This window comes from Leptinotarsa decemlineata, unplaced genomic scaffold, assembly GCF_025532065.1.
Source record: "Leptinotarsa decemlineata unplaced genomic scaffold, Ldec_3_MD MMD2_tig00000882_RagTag_RagTag, whole genome shotgun sequence".
NCBI classification, from domain to species: Eukaryota; Metazoa; Arthropoda; class Insecta; order Coleoptera; family Chrysomelidae; genus Leptinotarsa; species Leptinotarsa decemlineata.
Window position 1 is genome coordinate 5,039,700 of NW_027412556.1, and position 24,003 is coordinate 5,063,702.

Here is a 24,003-nt window from a genome sequence, read left to right on the forward strand (position 1 = left end):
GAAGACTCGCGAATATTCTTGGAACTGTTCTGTTCCACCACGAAGACTAATCGTCGATTCCGATACATTCAATATTTTTACGCCATTCGGCGATGAATTGTTAATGATACGGTAGGTTTATGTGAGTTTTTCCATAAGTGGATCATTAACTGGCCTCGCATTTTTCCTGAAAACGTTTTGTTATTATTTTCCAATATTCTTCGAGGGTAAGACGGTACTTGCGAATACACTGGTTTGAATGATTCATCTTTTTGTTAGTTGAAAATAATATTATCTTTAAACGATCTGTTTTACGGTATTTATCAGAGATTAGAATACTCGAGAATTTCGATAAGTAATAATTATTTATTGGCCGAAATAGCTCAGTTGGGAGAGCGTTAGACTGAAGATCTAAAGGTCCCTGGTTCGATCCCGGGTTTCGGCATTTTTTGATTCTCTTGTAAAGTTATTACTTTTGAGAAAAAAATTATACTTCAAAAGTAGTGAGCAAGTAGTCTATAAAATTGTTGAAAATTCCATTTTGAATATAAAATTCTGAAATTCAATGGTTCTGAATTCGATAATTAGTTGTGAAAATGTCAATAGTAATTCAATAATTGATATTACTGAAGTTTTTTCCCAACACCAAACCGTTATTTTAACACCTCGACACGTGTTACGATCACCAAGTGATCATCATCAAGAGGAAGATCTTCCTCTCGAAGATGATCACTTGGTGATCAAAACACGTGTCGTTATTTTAACACCTCGACATGTGTTTCGATCACCAAGTGATCATCATCAAGAGGAAGGTCTTTCTCTTGATGATGATCACTTGGTGATCGAAACACGTGTCGAGGTGTTAAACTAACGATTTGGTGGAATATTCACTACTACACTAAAAGTTCCAAACAGTGCATAACAATCCAATAATTTCTGATTTTTGCCATTTTTGGAACAATACTTCGACAAACCTTTATCGCATTATGAACCTTGTATTTTGTTGCTAGATAGTTACACGGTAAACCTCGTGCGCCCATGCAAACATGATGTTAAGAGTCAAATGTGATAGTAACAAGGCAATAACAATACCGATGCACAATTTAGGGTCAATTTACTTTGCCATTGTCGCTAAATTTAGATGACTCACGGTAGATGTAACTCGATTCAGTAGGTACATATTATCAGAACATGAAGAAGGTTCAAATTGGAAGAAGTTTTCGAAGATTTCTCAGGAACTTTTCTGTCGATCGCTTCTCCAAATATATATTCCGTATTACGTTTAGCAATATGTGAACAAAGGTAAGACACTTATTTTGTTTATAATTTTTTATAGCAACTTAGTGTAAGAGTTTGAAAGACAATATATGTACCCTGTCTGTTCAGAAAATAAGGTTGTTGTACATTTTTCTCAAGTAATATTCATTTATTCGGTCGGTCGGTCGGTAGCCAGGCGGTTCGACGTGGGTGCCTTGTTCACTCTCTCGAATTGACTGCCGTGTTGGTCGGTGGTTCAAGTCCCAGTCTGAACGATCGATTTTCAGTTGCTATCGTCCAACCTGTGTTAGGAATCACACGTTAAAAGGTAAGACCTCGTTAATCCCCAGACGTTTCGACTTCTGAGGGTTGTCGTTCGTAGGGGTGCGACAGCTGGTTAACGGAAAAACAGACAGACAGACACACAGATAGATTTCTATTTTGTTGCCCCCCTCTGAAATAGTAAATACACTTTACCAGCGTTTTTTTTTCAATGCTCTAAGCAGTTCTGATATGCACTTTTTGATATTTCCATGAGCTCCCACCTTGATTCAGTTTTTATCTTCTCAATCGTCGCAGAAGACCGCTCTTTCATGGGTTTCTCCAATCTTGAGAACCAGAATCTGGTGAATAGGGTGGCTGTGGCGTGATAGATAGATATATAGACGCAATAAAAAAAATCCAGATAGTTTTTTGCTCAATTGATTAATATGACAGGTCGAAATGAGAGTACTATCGACAACTAATCCAAATAATTTAAAGCTATCTGCACTTGATGCAGAGCTTGCTGAGAAGTGTAACTGTTGCGTTTCATCTGTATTCGGTTTGATTCGATTTGTCACGAACCAACTTCCTGCTTTCTCATCGACTTCATTCGATATTCTAGATATTTCAATCGCATTCTTGTCAGAATAAATAAATGTAGTGTCAGCGGCAAACAAAAAACATTTATATGGATGCCTGAAGTTACTGATGTCATTCACGTAAATTATGAACAGAAGTGGTCCCAGTACTGATCCTTGGAGATCATCAAGTTCAAAATTCGAAATGCAATTATTGCTACTGACTGCTTAATATCTATTCGACAAATATGATCTAATGAGGGATAGAGATACTCCTCTGAGGCCATGATAATATGGTTTCTCTTGACACAGTCAAACTCAAAAGAGAGGTCGCAGAGCGTTATAGCTGTGTGGTTTCCTTGCTCGAGATTGTCGACTACTTCACTCATCACTTTGAAAACTGCCTCTGCCGTGGAGCGGCCCCTACGAAAACCAAACTGAAATTCATTGAATGATTTATATTTTTCAGAATATGCGTCTTCTTGATTATTTTGCTAAAAATGGAGTTTATTGAAATGGGGCGATAATTGTTGACAAGAGAAATGTCTCCGTTTTTGAATAAGGGAATAACTTCTGATAGATCAAATGCATCAGACAAAACAACACTTGTGAATATTACATTTACCAATTCAGAAAGAGGCTTCAACTATATTTTGGAGGACGCTCTTCATTGGTATCACTATTTAGTTCATAAACGTCTAAGTATTTGGAATTTTTGAGTGACTTAATTGATTACGGTGTTGTTTTTGGCTAAGTTGGATCCAAGTCCACTTCAAATCTTCAAATTCAAATCTACTCAGGAACAGATTAGCTTTAAAGGGGACTGAAAAAATTACTTCTGGTAATGAGTTTATTTTCTCTCAGTAGATTCTGTGATGATCTATATTTATTAATTTTTAAGATTGCCTTTCGAAGCATATCAGTATTTCTGGGAAATATTCATTTTTTGAATTCAGTCAATAAAAACTGCTAAGGGAAACTGAATGGTCGAAGGAAGTTGTGTCTGTTTTATCAGAAAGACAAACGTTCAATAAAACGGAACATTGCAAAGTAATATTTTATCATAATCCTTCTATTATTCAGTCGATTGAAGGTGGTCGTTACATAAAATTACTTGTTTGTAAATTACCATGACCTATTTCTCGCTGTTGGGCCAACTACACCGCTGTAAATATGCTTTAATGTTGTTAATTCTAATAATTTCCTTTGATGTCTCAAACAATGTGTTCACAAAAAGAACAAAGAAAAGAACGACAAAAAATACATTTACCATCTACGCTGATGTTTCCCAGGGATCCATATTGTCCCCCTTGTTTTTATGGTGTAAGTTCGTTTCGTAATTTTTTGTTACATAAAATAAAAAAATAATTCTTCATAAAAATGTTTCACATTTGTAACAACGCATACTTTTAAAATTGCTCTTCTGGTAAAAACGTTTTTTATCCGATTGGCATTAAACGACTATTTCAGTGATATTTATCGATCATAGAACTAACATTAAATGATTGTATGACCTAGGTATAAACATGATTTATTCAATGCTTAAACGCTAAAAAATACCATTTCTTCCTTTTGCTGAAGTCTTGCTCTGCATAAGCATCCGAAAAAAAAACTCTGATAAATTAACAACAGAACAGAGTTACTCCAAGCATATTTTTGTGGAGAATATAATTGAAGGCAGATACTTGTGAAAAGAACGACAAAAAATACATTTACCATCTACGCTGATGTTTCCCAGGGATCCATATTGTCTCCCTTGTTTTTATTGTATATCAACGACATTGTGGAAAAAAACAAGATTTCAATATATTGCTTTGCTGACGACAGCACACTTGTCTCGTCATTCACCGGCAACAGGAAGTTGCTTATCTTAATGAGGATCCAGAAGTGATTTCTAATTGGGGTGAAACTAACCAGGTTCAATAGGCGTGTTTCATAATTTTTGGTTTATAGTTCACTTGATAGAATTTTTAAATTGAAAAACAGTGTACTTTGTTTCATCTCTCTGAGTACCGTAGTTTTCCCGTAATTGATTATTAAAAATCGAATGTGGTGGGGTGGTGACGTCACGACCCTATTCCTGCTACTTGTTCGATTGACCAATAGAAACAATAGAGATAATCAACATTGCCAAATCGCAAAATTTACGAAGCCTGTAATTATCAATTTAATTTTGGAAGTGTATATGAACCCGTTAACGTTTCAATTAATGAAAAATTCTCCACATGGAATAAAACGTACACGATAAATCATGTTTGGAAATAAGTTCTATATCTAAAATCAGTACACAAAGTCGATAGATCACAAAATATTTACCTAAACTATGATTTTATGCATTATTTAATAATATACAGTTATGAAAATAAAAAAATATAGCAAACTGAATTAAAGAATCATTTCAAATATTCAATTCATTCTACAATCCTCAATCTGTACAACTGCAATTTATTACAAAAAAAAACGATTGCTACATACATACCTCTTTCTAATATACCTACTAAATTCAAGCGTTATAGGCTCGCTTGGGTAATCTGTCTTCCAAAACTTGAGAGGAAGGTTGAATAAGGTCAAGTATTATACTCGAACTGATCCAACAAAAGCTTATGAGGTACTACCATTAATCATATGATAAAATTTAATGAAGTAAAATGTATCATACTTTCAGCAATAGTATTAACTCCAGATAATACTTTCTGTGAAGAATACTTGAAGTTGAAATGAAAAAAATGTGTCATTAAATTCAATATTTTCGTCTCCCTCTCATTTATAGTCACTTTTTAAATGATTTCTATAAACTCTTGGAAGAGTAGAAGGATTGTAGTTTTTTCTTTCCGAAACTTTCACCCATTTTTTTTCTCATTATTTTATCCTTTGGGAACCTCAACTCATTATGTGAAATAACACATTTATAAACCAATGCGCTTTCTGTTTTCTTTTCTTTTCTTTCCGCACAATTAAATTCAGCTCAATATTCAATATTCAAATATATCTCTAAAACACTTTTAAAACACACACAAATTAAACTCGATGAAAAAACGAATTGTTCCTACGCGAGCTGTCAGCTAAGAAAAATTTGAAATTCAATGTTGCAAAAATAAGCAGAATGGATCCGACATGACATAAATTTTCAATGCCGAATAAACCAATAAATTGTGATATGGGTACTCCATGAGAAAATGAACGATCAATTAAAATTTTCTGTAATTATTCATTTTTTTTAAATGAAGCCAGCAAACAAATAAATATACAATAATAAGATCGCTCGAATCCATGAATTAAGCATAAAAATGGACAATAATATTTGCATTGATAACTGACAGTTCAAGTTATTTCTAAATTTGATTCTAAATAGAATTAAACGAGCTGTATTTTCAAATCGTCTTCGGGTGATTACCCGAATCTCTACACTTTTTATTTTTGTTTTCTTTTTTCATTCCTTTATTTTTATTTTGTTTTTATTCATTCAATTGTTATATTTTTACTTGTAGTTTATTTCACTGTTATTTCATTTCAGGTTTATTTTGCTTAATATAATTGTTATTTTCAGCTATTCATTTTCAATTATTCTTTTTTAGTTGTTTCAGGGATTTCAAATCATTTTATATAGTAGACAATGGAAGTCCGAACTAATGAAATTCATCATGAAACATTGTCAATCACCTTCAAATTATTATTTTGTATTTCACACTTCGCCAAATATTTTGTAAAATTGTAATCTAGACATCAGACATGATTATTCAAAAATACTTTGTAGTTCCTCACACTTTGTTAAATGTGTTTTTGTGAATTGGCTTTGCCGTTGAATAAATAAATGAATAAATACGCGACGGATTGTGGCTGCTCATCGTTTTGAGGCTCAACTCAGCAGATCTCGAACTTCACTGTTGAGAGCTCTTTTAATTGGAGAACTGCGTTCATGTGGAATAAACTTTCTAAGAGCGTTTTTCCAAATATATATAATCTCGAGCGATTCAAATCCAATATGAGCGCCTTAAGGATTTTCCTGTAGTGTTTGTGTTTCGTCTTTGAAAAAAAAAATCGTAAATTTTGGTCATGAAAGCGACATTCGTTCCAAAATTGCTGAATTTTGACAAAAAACGTCGCATTGCTCAGAAATTGTCGAATGACGTCAACGCGATGCAGGTTTGCTTAAACGTGTCATAACTGGTGACTAAATATCTCATCGTCCCAATGGAAGAGACCAAGGAAGCGAAAACCAAAAAAGCACACCAAGTTCGATCAAATGTCAAGGTTTTGCTCACTGTTTTCTTCGATTACAGTGGCGTAGTGCATCAGGAGTTCTTGCCACATAGTCGTACGATTAATAAGAAATATCATTCTGAAGTTATGCGCCGCTTGCGAGAAGGAATACAAAAAAAAAACGTTCGGTATTATGGAAATATAATTCATGGCTTTTGCATTACGATAATGTACCTAGTCACTCGTAATTGCTTTCTCGTAGTTTCTTGACCAAAAACATCACCTTAATAATGCCTCAGCCACCATATTGACCAGATTTGCCCCTCAGTGATATTTTTCTGTTCCTAAGATTGAAGAGACGCATGAAAGGACGGCGTTTTGCGACGCTGCGAGAGCTCAAGGACATACCAAAAAGTGCATATTAGAATTCTTCGAGGATTTTGAAAAAAATGAAAATTGACTTCATTTTTTGAACGGACCTCGTATAGTGCTGAAATTGGCTCTTTGGTTCAGTTCTGTACAACACGTTATATTGTTGCCGATATCTAAAACCATTAATCACCTGCCAAAACATATTCGATGATTATTTATCTAGTCATAAAGATTTCGGTAAGGTTGTCAAATATTCATTGCTAAATAAAGCTTTATATAAATAATTTCACTATTTCACTTTGATATTGGTTTATTGCAATTCATTTTTGTTCTGGTGTGGAATTAAAATCATTTTACGCCAGAGATTCAAATTTTAGCTAGCAAACAAAGTTTTCAGTCGATTTCGTCACAGCACATTGAAAAAAAATCTTTTTTAGTGCGAAATCTACGACTGATAAATAAATAGACTATCAAGTTTCTTTGAAATTTACAGGAATCCCGCTTCCCCAGTACAGACTCATTCTTCCAGATACTATGTGAAGTACCATTCAAAACAAAACAAAGAAGATACGGGTATATAAATCGAACATTCTTAATCAGTCTGCAGTTGTTATCTGAATCTCGTGAGTAGATCCATTCGATCGAATCGAAATGAAATCATTTCTTGTTGTGTCATTCTGCTTGGCATTTGTGGCCGGCGTGCCAATAGAAATATACGAAGATGACGGAGGAAACGAGTATTATATAGTTCCCATTAGTCGTGTGAGAAGGTAAGTAAATAACAATCGATTTCTTATTAGTCAGAAGGCTATGCTTGAAGACTGGTAGTAAACAAATCTAAAGAAATGAACTTTAAACGTTCAAGCCAGTCTCGAATATACCTACACGGTAGGTTGAATGGACTGACGCCTATCAGAAAACAACTACTCCCCTGGCCAATACCACGAAGGGCGTTGAATTATATACGACAGGCGTCAGTGCAGAAATCTTCACAGAAAATTTCCTGCATATGCAATTGGCAATACAACTGATAGAGTCAACCTTCAATTTTGGAACCGGCACACTTGCAGACCGGTTTCGGGCTCATTAGCCACTCATCAGTGCAAGCTATTGGCCATCATTGACCTGAAGTCAATGATATTCCATAATTGGAAATCGAAATTCTTTCAGAGTATTTCATTCCTCTTCCTAAGATGGAGCGAAACAACAAAATGTCGCTCCATCTAGTGCACGAGTTACTAACCAACTGCATATCCTAAATTTGCCCTACTGTCTGTGAATTTGGCTATTGTCAGTGGCCCACTGACTAATAAGAAAGGTTTTCTTCCTTATTCAGAGGAATCGGGCAAGATCTTCGATAGGATAATCGTTAACTTTGAAGAGATTGTTATTGTTTGATACAATTTTCATTATTATTATTATGTTTTTGGTGGGGTTCCATTCATCCAACAAAACAAATTTTCTACACATGTTTCACTTCTTCATGTCAATTCAAATGTTCAATTCATTGTTTTATACTCATTTTCGCTGTAATTATAAGCAAGCTGGTGTAATTATAACAAGTGGAACCACCTATTGATGCGAAACCCAAGGAAAGCTTCCCAAATTTCTGCCAATGCAGTTGTCAGTTGATTGGTCAAACCATCAAAAATTGGTAAGCTAACTTGGTTGTCACACCAATAGGTGGTTCCATTTATGTCTCGTTTGCTTTTACGCAGTTATTTTTATCAAGTACTATTCTTGCTTTTTCACATTTTGTCTTCAATCGAGGATCGCCTGCCCGGTACTGACGATGCCCAACAGGCTGAAACAGCTGTCTACTGGTGGCTCTTAAATTGAAATCAAATTGGACCTAATCAAAATAGTACTCATCTTCATCTTTAAAATTTCATAGAATTATTTTCCAGCAGTTCCTTTCTTCCTTTTTTGAATTTATAACAATACGTCTTATAGAATTCCTTCTAGCTGAAATGATACTTCCTACACAAATACTGATACAACAAACATTCAACTTCTAATTTTTTTTCCAGGGACACAAATTGGGATATTCGAGGTCCAGGTTTGACAGGAGTAGTGAAACAGGATGGAACGTTATTAAACGGAGATAACTATCATTTGGATGGCAGTGCCTATGCAGCAAAGGATCTCAAGGATCTCAAAGGTCTCCACAAGCCTGAACTCCTGGGTGGTGACCTAAAACTGACCCATGACAACGGCTTATCTGCAGTTTTAGGCGCAGACCATGTTCGTGGCGGTCCTACCGATCTCAAAGCAGGCCTCAACTATGATATTTACCACGACAAACAAGTTGATATCGATTTAGATGCCAACTACAGGCAACAGTTTGGTGGACCTTTCGGTCCAGGGAAACCGGAGGCCGGAGTGTTTTTGACTGGAACTGCAATATGGTGAGAGAAGCCATAGAGATTTAGATCAATACTGAAATACTGGTGAAATAGTTGAACAATACTTTTTATCAGATATAGGCAATAAAGTTATTTTGTATTGATGTTTGCTTTATTCATTTCAATTAAATAACGGAGTACAGTGTATAGTTGTACAACAATAAGTAGAAAGTACCAAAATCAGATTTATGATGAATGAGAGGTAATTGAGGTGATTCCATTTCTCTCCAACACTAGTTCTCTTACTTTAAAGAAGACTTTTGGCACACTCTCTATAGAGACCAAACACAAGCACTGCAGGAAAATCCTCAAGGCGCTCTATGAGCGGTGCCTGTGCGAAAATAGCGATTCACATTGGATTTGAATCGCTGGAGATTTGGAAAAACGTTCTCAGGAAGTTTATTCCACACAAACGCGGTTTTCAAATGAGAGAGTTCCTAAACAGTGAAGTTCAAGGTGTACTGAGTTGAACCTCAAAAAGATGAGCAGCCACAGTCTGTCGCGTATTCCTCATATGTATCACTTCTGGTGGAATCAAATGTGTCAAGCCACTTGAACACCTCTCGTGGGCGTGGATAGCAATGGCTATAAGTGGTACGCCTACCCTACGTAAGTTTGTCATTATAGAACTAACTCTTGCAAATTATAATAGGGTAAAACGTTTTTACTCTTATTCTAAACATTTTGTTGGTCAACTTTGCCTGTGTCATATCTGAGGGCAAGTGATTAAATATCTTGATCCCATTGTAATATATAGAATTCTTGACCAAATTTCTTTTCAACGCGGTGGAACGGGTGCTATAAGAATGGCATGAAGCCCCAAATAGGGGGATATTTTTGTAAATGAGGCAAACTGATTCCAAAATGAACAAAGTAATCACTGTAAAATGTTTTGCTTAGTGAATTTGTGTCTGCACGAATCACATATATACCTGATAGCCCGTTTCTGCAATACTAATACAGACAGAAGTGCTGATGAATTGCATACTCCCCAAAACGGTATTCCATAACGTAGGTGGGATTCATTGAGGGCATAATACATCGTTCTAAGTTTTGATTCCCAAATTTATTGAAGTTACTTTCACAGCATACCATCCAGAACAAATTTTACTTTTAAGTTGTTTGATATGTTCAATAAATTTGAGCTTATTGTCAATGTGAATACCTAGAAATTTAGATTGGGTGTTGTTCTTGATCACTAAGTTATCACCAAATGACAGGTCATCAAGAGCACATCTGAATGATAAAATGTTTGTTTTAATGATATTGAAGGATAGCACATCAGCATCACACTACTCCTTGATTTTTTTTTATATCAGTAGATATTGCATTGTGTAAATCATTTTTGTTGTCACACTATCGTCGTGTCATCAGCAAAACATTTCCAGAAATGCTCAAATTTGCAATGTCATTGACATATAATAATAATAATAAGATGGGTCGTAATACGCAATTCCAGCGACATGATTGTGTCAAGACATATTGGTGTTCATTTCAACCTCCAACAAACTTATCGAAGCAGAAAGCGGCATTGTCTGTCCTGACACCATTTTATCCAGTTCGGAGACATTTATCTTTTTGGAGGATACCTATGCCTGGGTTTTCGTGGCATTGAATTCAACCTGATTGAACCTGTATTGTAAATCTATGCTCTGCTTGATCATTGTATTTTTACAAATGCAAGTTGAAACTGATGATTTTTCTAGCATGTTACAAAATATGGAACAAAAAAACAGCCCTTTTGTTGGATATAAAAATTGACATAGACGACACGTATTCATACCTTTTGGGGCCCTTGTGGTGACTCAAGCGTGCAATGCAAAGAACCAAATGCACTGATAACAGGTTTTAAATTATGTGGTTTTGGTAGATAATATCATAGAAATAGTTTCTATTTTGAACGGTAGGAACATTGTCTAATGATGTTTCGGTTTCTTTGTAGGTAGCCTTACCAAACTTTCAGGGTTTCTAGAATTTTTTAAAGCGATTCAGAATCTGAATCCGACAAAATAATAACAATTTGAAATTGAATACGGTTCAAATTTGGCATGAATATCTCTTTCAGTATTCTTTACATAAACATATTTCGATAAAAATTCATTTTCTTTGATAGAAATAACAAATTCGCAAATAACAAGGACCAACTAGGTCCACCATCGTTATTCATAATAGGATTATTATGTTTACTTATTTCTACGGTTTCACAGGCATATAGATGCCTGTTGTTGTCAACTTGTCTAACTAATCTTAATGAACTAAAGTCTATGGAATGGTTTTGTTGCAACAGACGATGGGCGACTGCTGATTGTTCTGTTCTTTCATATTTTAGGGGTGCTAAGTTGTCCTCATATATTATTTTAATAGATTTTTTAGTCTGTCCATGATATTTTGCATTGCAATCCTTACTCAATATACATGTGTCGATCATGCAAAGAAGTTACTTCAGACACAATTTTCGAAGCTACTACTTTTATGTAAACATTAAATTGTACGAAAAACCATTATCCATTCCCAAAGTATGCACCACATAGAAAACTTATTTATTTAGGGTTTTTCGAGGAAAAGTTATAATTGATAAAAGTTTGTGCGTCCCCTGAACCTAAACATGCACCAACAAAATACAGTAAAACACATAATATACGAGGAGCCTTCAAATATTTGATTTTGAGATAAGAGTAAAGTACTCTTATTTTGAAAAATCTCAGGAAATGTTATTGAGAAAAGTTGTTCAGCATTAAAAAATACCTCTAGATTTGAAGTCATGGTCATCTTAGTGAAGCTTTATTTTTTTATCATTTGTTTTAACGGGTACTACGAAAAAAAAATGCTAAAACGATAAGTAGGCAGTAAAAGCCTGTAGTATTACGGATTACACAACTATGGTGTCAACCACGGTCAATTTTTTTGGTGCATAGTTATTTTTTGTTAACTCCAAAACTTAATATTCAATAATATCAAATCACAAAACATCAAAATGGTATTTCGGAACAAACTCATTGATTTTCTGGAGATTTTCTTGTCCAAAATAATTTTCCAAAATAATCTCCAGAAAATCAATGAGTTTGTTCCCAAAAAACCTATTTTATTTTGATGTTTTGTGATTTGATATTATTGAATATTAAGTTCTTGTTACAATAATGTATAATTTCGAGTAATTTTTGGTGTTAACAAAAAATAAAAATAACTTTGCACCAAAAACTTGAAAATTATTTTACTCTTCAAAAAATTGACCGTGGGTGACACCATAGTTGTGTAATTCGTAATATCACAGGATTTTAATATGAAACGTCATATACAAGATACTGTCTACTTATCGTTTCAGCAAATTTTTTTTCGTAGTCGCCATTTTTTCAAAATGGGTAAAAAAAATTAAGTTCCACTCAGATGGACATGATTTCAAATCTAGAGGTATTTTTCTGAATAACATTTTCCGATATTTTCCAAAATAAGAGTAGTTCACACTTGTCTCAAAATCAAATATTTGAAGGCTCCTCGTATATTACGTGTGTTTCACTAGATTATATTGGTGCATGTTTAGTTTTAGGGGATGGAAAAACTTTCATCAAGAATAACTTTTTGTCAAAAAACCCTCAATAAATAAGTTTTCCATATGGTGCATACTTTGGGATGACACTCTACAAACTATTACAACCATTTTGGTCTATCAGCTTACGAAAACAATCATGTTACCGATATTTGGCAAATACTATGTTTACTGAGTACTGTTTACTATGAAATTGTCCATAAAAAATGTTTCAATTTTTGCGTTTTAGAATCCTCCACTATACGCGGTCATTAAAGCCACATATGCGTGCCTACTGTCACGACAACTTGTGAACTTGAACACGCTGACATTGACGCATCATAAAACCAGCGGAAAATCGAAAGTCCTCAACAGATTGATCCGAAGATAATGATGATATGGGGCTATAAAATGTATAAAACGCAGAATAATCCGTAAAATCATGCGCTTTGGCTTGGACTGGCCAGTCCATCGTGTCCACATACCAACGCATCGACGCAAACCCTTAGCAACCAATGGCTAAGCAGGGGTGCTCATTAATTATTCAAATTTCACGGCGTTCTCCCGATTGAAAGGTATTTTCGAGCAAAGGCTAGTTTTCATGGATCGGTGGAAGAGAAACGTGCGCGACTCTCCTAATTGATCTAGAATTACCTCCAAGTGAAGGAAGATGTAGCTCTTAGTGATTCGTACACAGTAACCGAAGACTACCGCTATTGGAAACTGAGGTAGATGTTGAAGACACTGTCTCTGTCTCTGTCTCGATGAAAAAATCTCAAACCTCAACGCGGCACCCGCGTTTTTGTTTACATCCTTGTGATTCGAGAACGCTACTCATCTTTACCTAAACCGAGCGGAATATGGGAATCTGTCTGGATACAGGTAATTAATACTTTTGTTTGAAGGTGTTTTTTTTGTACCTTGGGAGCTGTCTGACTTGTCTATTCAGTCTAAGTCTCCAGAAAACACTGCAGCCTCTTGGGCTTATTGCGTTTATTCTTCCATCTTCTCATGACACCCATTCCATCAGTCTCGTTCCCTGTACTAGTTTGTACAGGTTCCGTGTTGGATGTTCGTCATACTCTTCTGGGCGTAATTTTTTACGTCCATATATTGCCTGCCTCCTGTGATTCAGTGCCTCACATTTGCATAAGATGTGTAGAGCTGTTTCTATCCCTTCGTTGCATAATCTGCAGCTGAGGTCTCCGTTGTACAGCCCTTTTTTATTCAGGTGTTTATTCAGATTATTCAGGCGGACAATGACTTGTTAGTAACCCTGTAATTATTCTGAGCCGATCCCTACTATATTGAATTAGTTCCTCGGTTCTTTTCTCGGACGGTTCCCTAATGAAGGTTCTACTGGGTTTGTTGCCAGGTACTTTTGTCTAGTACTCTATGTGCTTCTTATTGATCCATGTCCTAATCTGGTTTCGTACCAATGATTTTAGTACCCCCAGAGCTGGTTCAGGACCTATATATGAAGTTGATGATCCGCGTCTAGCACATTCATCAGCTTTATCATTACCTGTGATTCCTAAATGCCCTGGCACCCAGTACAAAGTGAATTTGTTCCTGTTTGTAAGTTCATTCAGTTCTTCATGGCATTCCCAGACCAGTTTTGATGTCACCTTCGGGTTTGTCACAGCCTCTAGTGCTCTCTTGCTGTCTGTAAAAATATTGATCCGCTCATTTCTTTGAGGTCTCAATTTAATAAGCCTTGCACACTGCAAGATAGCATACACTTCCGCCTGAGAGACAGATGTGTATAGTCCTAGCGGATAGCTGTAGTTTAGATTTATATCTGCTTGGTATATTCCAGCTCCCGTTCCATGTTGGGTCTTCGATCCATCTGTATACTAGGTGTTTTTTCCAAACATGTTTTCAGGATGACTAATGGTCTTCCATTCGGCTTATGATTTTGGCCAGGAAGTTTGTGTTTAAGGTGTACTTCGGTGTCATGTGGTCCGTGCACATATTCAATATGTGCTCCTCCACTTGTTCCGAAATTTCTGTTTGATCCGATATTTTGTAGTTCAGTGAGTTTCCCAGTCTGAATTGGCCCATCCTGGCCTCCCCCATCATTACAAAATGTAAAAGAGGTAGATTCAGGAGTGTTACCAATGCAGCTGTTGGGGTGGTTCTCATTGCTCCCGTCATTCTCAAACATGCAAATCTTTGCCCATTGCCTAGTTTGTTGATGGCGGTCGCCTGCTTCATCTTTGGCCACCAGACCAAAGATGCATATGTTATCATGGGTTTAACCACCATCATGTATAGCCAATATACCATGTCTGGTTTTAGCCCCCATGTTTTTCCATAGGTGCGTCTGGCGAGCATCAGTGCTACCTCCGCATCAGATATTTAACCTCCTCCGACACTTGTATTTCTTCACCAAGAAGTTTTAAAGGTCCGAGACCCTCCGTTTCAGTCCTCTTGGTGAATGCTACTATGGTCGATTTGGATGGGCTTATGTTAAGCCCTTCTTCTTCGGTCCATCATGTTATAATATTCATGGCCTGCTGCATGCATTCCTTCACTACATTATTGTATTTACCCTGGACTAAGATAACCAAGTCGTCTGCATAGCCCAGTTTGAAGGTGGTTGACAATGCTTCACAATGAATTTCACTAGTCCCGACTTCCATTGTCTAATATGATATAATATGATTTGAAATCCCAAAAAGGACGAAAAAAATTGAAAATTAGAATGGATAGTTGAAAATAACAATTATATTGGGCAAAAAAAACACGAAATAGATGCCTCGGATTCTTCATCTTGGGGCAATCGAAGTCACAGAGCGTGGAAAGCCTTTACACTTACTTTCCTGTCGGAGAAGCACTTCAAATCATACAGAGGAAGCTATCCGAAGACGGAGACCTGGAAAATAGAACGAACTCACCTACAGAGATAATCATGGAATTATTACTAGTAAGACGATGTGTAAGGAACTGCTATTTCCAACTGAAACACGAATTATTTACGCAAGATGAGGATCTGCCAATGAGATCGCCACTTTCATCAGTTAAAGCCAACATACAGTGCATTTCTTTAATGCACACATTTATTTTTTGAACGGATCAACTCAAAAAATTGAAATATGGGATGAAGAAATTAATGCATGAATTCCATTGTTACGATCTTCATTCGGGTTCGAAGGTCGATGTCATCGGTGAACCATCAAGTTGAATAAACCTCTGAAGAAGCCAGCCACTCTTGCTGTCGAAACGTTAGGATATAGTTCCAAACCACGACGGCCTTCGAACCCGAATGAAGATCGTAACAATGAAAATATCGGCCGCGAAAGCCTAAATCAATTAATGCATGGATACTTCATTTTGAAGTGGAATTGACTGATGAAACTTTCAAGATGGCGACTGGGCTTCATCTGGGAAAAAATGGAAAGGAGTATTGTGACACATCATTTTACTAAAAAATAGCGGAATACTTGATGATTTCCTGAAGACAAACACATCAATAGATATCGATATTTCTAGAAATATTCTTTTTTATCTGCCAAATGACAATTCCAAAAACCCGATAAGGTTTGTTAAGTTATTTTTTGTTTATAAAAACGACAAAAATGTCAGTACAACAATGACATCATTGTTCTGTTACAATATTCTCATTTAGTTTTCGGTTTTACTAGTAGAAAGGTACCACGTCAACAATCTCTAAAATGAATATTACTGGAGTTTAAACTGTTTAATCTTCCTCTTTGAAGATGATCACTTGGTGATCGAAACACGTATAGATGTGTTAAAAATAACGATTTGGTGTTGGGAAAAAACTCCAGTAATATTCATTACTACACCAAAGGTTCCAAACAGTGCATCATAACTGAAAAACTCTAAAATGGCCAATTCACGTCTAATGGAAGAAAAAATTGAACCGATTTTCATGTACAGTGCGACGCGTAACTTTCACGAGACCGGGATGATTTTCAATGAACGTTTTCCGAATCGTCCTATCTGTAGAAAATATTTGAGGAAACTTGTATCCAAATTCACAACTACCGGTGTGTACTTAAGAAAAAGCCCTCAGGTCATTCGTCCATTCCGGAAGAACAGCAAGTGAAAATAATTGTTGAGATGGTAGTAAATCCTAAACAGTCTACTTATTCCGTCTCGAATTTTTGTGAGGTGTCTCCTTCTACTGTGTGGAGACTTTTGAAAAGAAATAGGTATCATCCGTGCAAAATTAAAATGGTACACCAATTAACTGAAGATGACCCTGATCGAAGAACAGAATTCTGCGAAATCATGAAGGAAACCATTGCAAGGCACTCTATCTCCACAATATTTGTTTCAGTGACGAATGTACATTTTTCAAACGACAATGTTCACAGACAAAATTGTCGTTATTGGATTGATACCAACTCTCACGTTTTCCGGGAAACACATACCCAATATCCAGAAAAACGTTTGGGAAGGAATGTTGGGAAACCATATTGGAGAACCTCCATTTATCGATTAAAATTTAACAGGGGAACTGTATTTGAATATGCTGGAAATTACTTACTATTAACCCTCTCATCACTGAAATTGTCGAAGCGAATCCTAATAAATTCGATATGGATATTGTATTCCAATAAAAGGGAGCACCACCACATTACTCCAGACAAGTAAGAAACAATTTGGATACTACTTTTCCTGGTCGTTGGATTGGCCGTCGAGGTCCTACAAAATGGCCAGCCCGCTCGCCAGATTTGACATCTTTGGACTTTTTATGAAGCTATTTGAAGCAAAAGGTGTACGAAACTGAACCTGTTTCAATATTGGATATACGGCAGATAATAATAAATATTTGTAGAGATATTGACGTTACTGTGTTCGAAAATGTTCGGCGTGAAATATCGGATAGGCTGTTCATATGTCAAGAAGTTCGGGGCAACCATTTCTAGCACCTTCTGAACTGACTTCAAGCTTATTACTTAATATTTTGTAGGTAAATGTCAATGTATTCAGGCAATTATTAAAAGTTCCGCCATTTTGTAGTAGTTGAAGATATTGCTATTATATTCTAGGGTTGTGAAGCATTTGTCAGGAGCTTCAAAACGATGTGTCACAAGCATCCCTTTCCATTTATTTTTTTTCCAGATGACGCCCAGTCGACAATTTTACTTGAAAATAAAGTATTCATGCATTAATTTCATTATCTCAAATTTCAATTTTTTTCAGTCGACCTGTTAAAAAAATGAAAAGGGGGGACAATTAAGAAATGCCCTCTATATGTGGAGTGGTTTGAAATTCTGACCATTAAAGAAGCCTACAAGAAGCCCCAAGTCTGGTTGAGATACGTTGATGACACCTTCATAATATGGAACCATGGAAACACAGAACTAGACACCTCTTTGAAGCACATCAACAGCGTTAGACCTTCCATCACATACAGAATGGAGGAGAAAGTCCACAACGAATTGGCATTCTCAGACATATTGGTGAAGAGGACCGACACTAACTGGGAAACATCCGTATACCGAAAACCTACTCACACGGAACAGTATCTGAATCACAAATCTAACCACCATCAATCACCACCAAGAAACTAGGCATCATCAAAAAAGATGTTCAACGAATGGTTACTCCAAAGACCAGACTTTGGCTAGAAGACAGCAAGAGCTTCGCAAGGAAGAGAAGCCGTCAAAACCAGTGCTTGCACTTCCCTACATCAGAGGATTGTCGGTAGGGATAAGAAGAATTGGATTCAAGTACAACATCAGAACCTGCTTCAGATCCGGAAACACCATCCATAGTAGCCTCAAGAATACCACGCCATTAAACGCGGACTGCGATTCCAAGAATTGAATTTACCGGATACCCTGATAGTGCGGCAAATCCTATATCGGTGAAACTGAGAGGCTTCTGAGAGTCCGCATTACCGAACACAAGAAACCCAAACAGCGAGGAGATACCAACAAATCGGGAGTAGCAGAGCATGTTTGGACCTATCAATATAATATCAAGTGGTCCCTAGCTGAGATCATCCGCAGAAAGGAACACTGGTTTAGAAGGAAATTTAAAGAAGCTGCATATATGTTGTCCTGTGACACATCCAGTCTAGCTAACGTAGAGTATAAGCAACATATGAAAACCCATAATCAAGCGAAAAACTCAGCTCTTGCTAAGCCGGTAAAGCGGAAAGGAGGGAGAGGTGATAAGTGAAAGCACTCGAATGACCTATGAATGTTCATCTCTCGTAGGAATAGTCCAGTCATTACTCGAAGACGATTGTGGATACTAAAAATCGAAACGTCGTGAAGTAACTTGGCTTGAAATTTTCTATTTTTCGTTCATTTTGATTGTTCAATTTTAAAATTTTTGCTTGATTTTCATTTTATTGTAGTTTCATTGCAGGTATTTTTTGCTTAATATAATTGTAATTCTCAGCTGTTCATTTGAGTTGTTGTTGTTTGGTTTGCAAATGTAGAATTGGTCTTTACATTCAAGAAACTACTATGTTCTTTCATTATTCAGGAGATCATTTTCCCAGTTTAGCCAATATAAGGTTTTGGGCAAGAACCACGAGTTTTTTTTCTCGAGGACAAAACAAAAGCACTACAGGAAACTCCTTCAGGCGCTTTTTGAGTGGTTCCTGTGCAAAAGTAGAGATTCACATTGGATTTGAATCGCTGGAGATAATATCCATTTGAAAAAAAACGTTCTCAGGAAGTTTATTCCACGTAAACGCAGTTCTACAAAAGAAATAGTATTTAATCGATGATGTCTTTGTTATTTCGGGGTACTGTAGACTTTGGCAATCAGGTTTATGAATTTTACTTATTTTTATGTTGGATCGGTCGTTAGATTCAAGAGGAAAGGGGATCAACAATACAATTCTCCTCAAATATTGCTCAGCTGTGTAAATAGCTTCATTCCACCTATATAGGTTCGAAACATATACTGATTGATGGTTTTACCGTTCTACGACCTAAGGGTGACATAAAATTGTGGAGACGACTTTGAGTTTTCCTGCACCGTAGGTCTATGAGTACTTGCCAAGTTTTTTTGAATCACTGTTTTGAAAATAGGTGTAACTATAGAGTGTTTCCACTGAAATGGAATAGTACCATTCTGTACCATGCAACTTCTCTAATAGTGATTCGACGATTCTCCATATCAATTTTCGTCACTTTCTCAACATTTTCATCAGTTGTTGATTTTCTGAAGCGTCCAGGACGAGAGTTGTCATTCACATCTTCCGTTGAAAGCGTGTACCACTTGTAAACATTTCTCTGACTAAAAGTACAATCACCATATGCAATTATTAACAGTTCAACGGTTTTTGAGCGCCTAACTCAATTTTTCATACAAAATTTGATGCAAATTCTTTGATCTATGTTTTTGATAGCAGAAAATCGCAAATTTTTTTCAATGAAGAAGTTAATCGGTAATTTTTTTCCAGAACAAAGTGATGGTTCCCGAGATATCGAAGAAGGCCTTGATACCTGGACAAGAAACTCACCCAGAGCAACAAATGTCACAACACCCCCCGCTGGAAAATTTCCCCACAGTAACGGAACTAACATACATTTCGATCCACCAAAGGTGCCTGTTATATTCGTTCTTGGTGAGTTCAGTACGTCATGCATTTTTACCAAATTTTACCAATAGCTAACTGAGAAATATGATGTAATCTACTTTCCGAAGATGCCATCTGAGATGGACTTTGTAATTTTTGAGCATTACCAATCAAGTAACCAGCAATTAATAAATCCACAAATCCTACGGACTCGTGGTTTTATCATACTAGTTGTTCTTATGTTATTGCTAAATAACAGAGTGTTTGTTAAAAATGAAAATTCATCGACAAAATACTGAGGTCTACAGTTATTACTTTCGATGAAATGATACACTAGATTTGTTCAATAGATCAAAATGAACATGAATCGGTGCTCAAAATACATTAATAATAGAACTTTTTGTTGTTGTCGCGAAGTATTTTTGGCAGCCCCAAATTCTAGGGCATAAATGACTGCTTCATTCAATTTTTTATGACGTGCCATTCTCTGCTGTAGCTGAAGCTCTGTCACGAACCCCATCGATGAAACTATGGACGCTAATCCAGTAGGTGAAGTTATCAGGTGCTTCTGGGTAAGCGAGTGTTACCAACCTTTCGACTTTAGTTCCAAACTCTTGCAAACTTTCTGATGGACCTTGAATCTCACCTACAGTTGAGCTTGGTAGACATATTCAAGGTGCTCACTACCATATCTGATCTCTAAAGCTAATACGACTGCTTCATAATCCTTCTGTATATTCACTGGAATATTTTGCAGACTCTCGGAGGCTTCTCCTCCTAATGCCAGTATGAGAGCTGTTGCTTCACCTATTATTTTCCGCAGCAGCCTTAAATTGTTTGCGATAAATTGTCCCATGAAGATTCGTTATCGGAGGTCGGAGTTTCAATAAAACTGCTAGAAGGGAGATATGTTGTATCCACTTTGCATTTTTCCACAGCGATCCTTTTTGGTTCCGCTGATTCTTTTCGAAATTCTCGAAAAAATTCTTCAAATTTTTTATCGACTCCTTCAAGTTTCTCTTCAGATTTCCTTTCAACCCACTCAAGCATCTCATTTCCAATCCGTCCTTTGTTTCCTGAAATACTTTTCCAAATTCTTCCTGAATAGAATCCTGTACCTCCCTTGGGAAGTTTTCAAATCTTCTGATAAATGAAGGTTCATCTGGTTGTCTTTTTCGTGTTTCTCCTGAATATTAACCATCAATTTACGATCTTTCTCTCTGTACTTTTCTCGTTTTCCCTGAATTTTCACCAGTGATTTGCGATCATCCTTTTGTCAGGCACGTTTGCAAAGCCTCAAACAATAAAATACTGTGCAAGCAGGACGAACCACAGCAGAGTCCTATTGTGAGGAAATTGACGAAACGTACTGAAAATTGCGTCAGCGGCAGCCGGTACTGGTTAACAGGAGAGGTCAGTTCCTGCTCCACGATTCTGGCCGCACGATTCACAAATAATCGTCAAAAATTCAAACGAATTGAGCGTCGAAGCTCCGCCTCATCCACCATACTCCCCAGACCTCTCGCCAACCGACTTTTCGAAAACTCCGATAACTTCATCACTGGTAGAATATTCAGGACCTTCTTCGACTCCATATAATCCTGAGAATACAATTCATTCTGTTGACAGAATTAATCGACTTGTGATGCGTTGAAAAAAGTACACTGATTCAAATTGCGCCTATTTCGATTGAATTGCATGAGTATTCATTGAGATACGAGGTCCGGCTATTAAATAAAGAGACTGGTAACAAAAAAAGGATTTTAATATAAAAAATATTCTACATACGAATGCTCACCTTCAATATACTCCCCAACCCTCGCCACACACCTTTCCATACGTTTTTTCCATTGATCGAAGTAGTGCTGGAAGTGTTCTTTGATGAGGACTTTTAGGAGTACTGCCGTTTTTTGCTTCATCATTTCTGTCGACTCAAATCGGGCCCCTTTCGAAGCAGAGTTTATCTTCGGAAACAAAAAAGTCGCACGGTGCCAAATCTGGCGAGTACGGCGCGTGTTCGAGAACTGGAGTGTGTTTATCGATCAAATACCCCTTCACAGATAGCGCGTTATGGGCATATGCGTTGTCCTGGTGCAAAATCCACGAGTTGTTCTTTCACAACTCGGGCCGTTTCTCACAAACTCGTTCTCGCAGTTTTGCCAAAACTGACGAATAGTAAGTCTGGTTGACAATCTGACCCGCTGGAATCCATTCAGTCATCACAATACCGTTAATGTCGAAAAAACGATTGACATTGCTTTGAATTATGATTTGGACATCCTTCCTCTCTCGGCCCTCACTGACACGCCTACACCTCTCAAAAACATGCGCACGAGATATAGAATTGTCACCATAGTCCTGTTGCAACATCTTATAGTACTCAGGCGGAGTTTTTTTCAATTCAACGAGATATCTGAGATTGATAAGTTGCTCCTGCTTTTCGTCACACATAGTTTTTGGCACGAGAAAAAAATACGTTCGTTTCGAACCGCTACTGCACAAATGCTATAATAGTGTCGAAAACGTGTTTTGGTACGTGAATAGAGAAGATTTCCAGGTACCCAACGCACTATTCGTTTTTTCACCACCCCTCCAGGGCACCCTCTAGGCGCGCAGTCTCGTTATTTAATAGCCGGACCCTTGGTATGAACATCGTATGCTTCTTGGTAAAATACATTGTTATTATTATCTTACAGGTGGTCCTGGAAGCGGTAAGGTGACCCACTGCGACAATTTCATGCAGGAAAAGAAAGGAGTTACACACATCAACATGACAGACCTGCTACAGCAGTATGCTATTGGAAATGGTAAGCGATTTCAGTAAACAATTTGTTAATTGGCGGTTCATAAAGCAAACATATTGCTTTATTTGATTCGAAATCTCCATCATATTTTATACATTCTTTCGAGACGAAAATACATATACAGTGTATTTCTTTAATGTCCCCCCTTTTATTTCTTGATGGGATGATGAAATTAATGCATAAATACTTTATTTTGTGGTGAAATTGACAGATGAAACTTTCATGATGGCGTCTGGGCGCCATCTGGAAAAAAAAATTGGATGGAAAGGGGGATCTTGTGACACATCATTTTAAAGCTCCTTCACAACCTTAGAATATGAAGTCAATATCTTCACCTACTACAAAATGACGAAACATTTAATAATTTCCTGAAGACATATATAGATATTTTTAGAAATATTCCTTTTTATCTGCCATATGGCAATTCCAACAACCCGATAAGGTTTGTTGAGTTATTTTTTGTTTACGAAGATGTCAAAAAATGTCAGTACGACAATGAACATAATTGTTTAGTTAGAATATTCTCATTTAGTTTTCGCTTTTTCTGGTAGAAATCTATAATCTCTAAAATGGTCAATAACTTTCACGAGGCCGAAAGGATTTTCAACGAAAGATTTCCGAATCATCCTATCTGTAGAAAATATTTGAGGGAACTTGTATCCAAATTCACAACTACCGGTAGTGTACATAACAAAAAGCTCCCAGGTCATCCATCTATTTCTGAAGAACAGCAAGTACAAATAATTGGTGAGATGGTAGTAAATCCTGAACAGTCTACTTATTCCGTCGCGAATGTTTGTGAGGTGTCTGCTTCTACTGTGTGGAGACTTTTGAAGGGGAATAGGTATCATCCATACAAAATTAAAATAGTACACCAATTAAATGGAGATGACCCTGATTGAAGAACAGAATGCTACGAAATCATGACGGAAACCATTGCAAAGCATCCTACCTATCTCCACAATATTTGTTTTAGTGACAAATGTACAGACAAAATTGCCGTTATTGGAGTGACACCAACCCTCAAGTTTTCCAGGAAACACATACCCGATATCCAGAAAAAATTAACGTTTGGGCAGGAATATTGGGAAACCATATTATA

At 36.7% G+C, this 24,003-nt stretch overlaps 2 protein-coding genes and 1 non-coding gene across 3 annotated transcripts in view; all 3 read left to right on the forward strand.

Annotated features, from left to right (window-relative positions):
* The first annotated feature begins 351 nt into the window (after positions 1–351).
* TRNAF-GAA (transfer RNA phenylalanine (anticodon GAA)) lies at positions 352–424 on the forward strand. Its single transcript has one exon. It is a non-coding gene; the product is annotated as a tRNA-Phe (tRNA).
* Positions 425–7,246: 6,822 nt separating this feature from the next.
* Positions 7,247–9,159, forward strand: LOC111514444 (uncharacterized). The gene is made up of 2 exons (XM_023170686.2): positions 7,247–7,420; positions 8,681–9,159. The coding sequence occupies exons 1-2, from the start codon at positions 7,302–7,304 to the stop codon at positions 9,060–9,062; spliced, it is 501 nt and encodes a 166-aa protein (XP_023026454.1). The 5' UTR covers positions 7,247–7,301; the 3' UTR covers positions 9,063–9,159.
* Positions 9,160–13,072: 3,913 nt separating this feature from the next.
* Positions 13,073–24,003, forward strand: part of LOC111514446 (adenylate kinase isoenzyme 5) — a 64,495-nt gene continuing 53,564 nt past the window's right edge. Inside the window, exons 1-3 of the mRNA XM_074174871.1 lie at positions 13,073–13,460; positions 19,981–20,145; positions 22,794–22,904. Of these exons, the coding sequence (XP_074030972.1) occupies positions 13,439–13,460; positions 19,981–20,145; positions 22,794–22,904 (298 nt within the window). The 5' untranslated portion in view covers positions 13,073–13,438. The remainder of the gene's footprint in view (positions 13,461–19,980; positions 20,146–22,793; positions 22,905–24,003) is intronic.

Coding starts and splice junctions, on each gene's coding strand:
- LOC111514444 (XM_023170686.2), top strand. CDS start 7,302: ATGAAATCATTTCTTGTTGTGTCATTCTGCTTGGCATTTGTGGCCGGC. Junction 7,421..8,680: donor CCCATTAGTCGTGTGAGAAG/GTAAGTAAATAA, acceptor TTTTTTTTCCAG/GGACACAAATTGGGATATTC.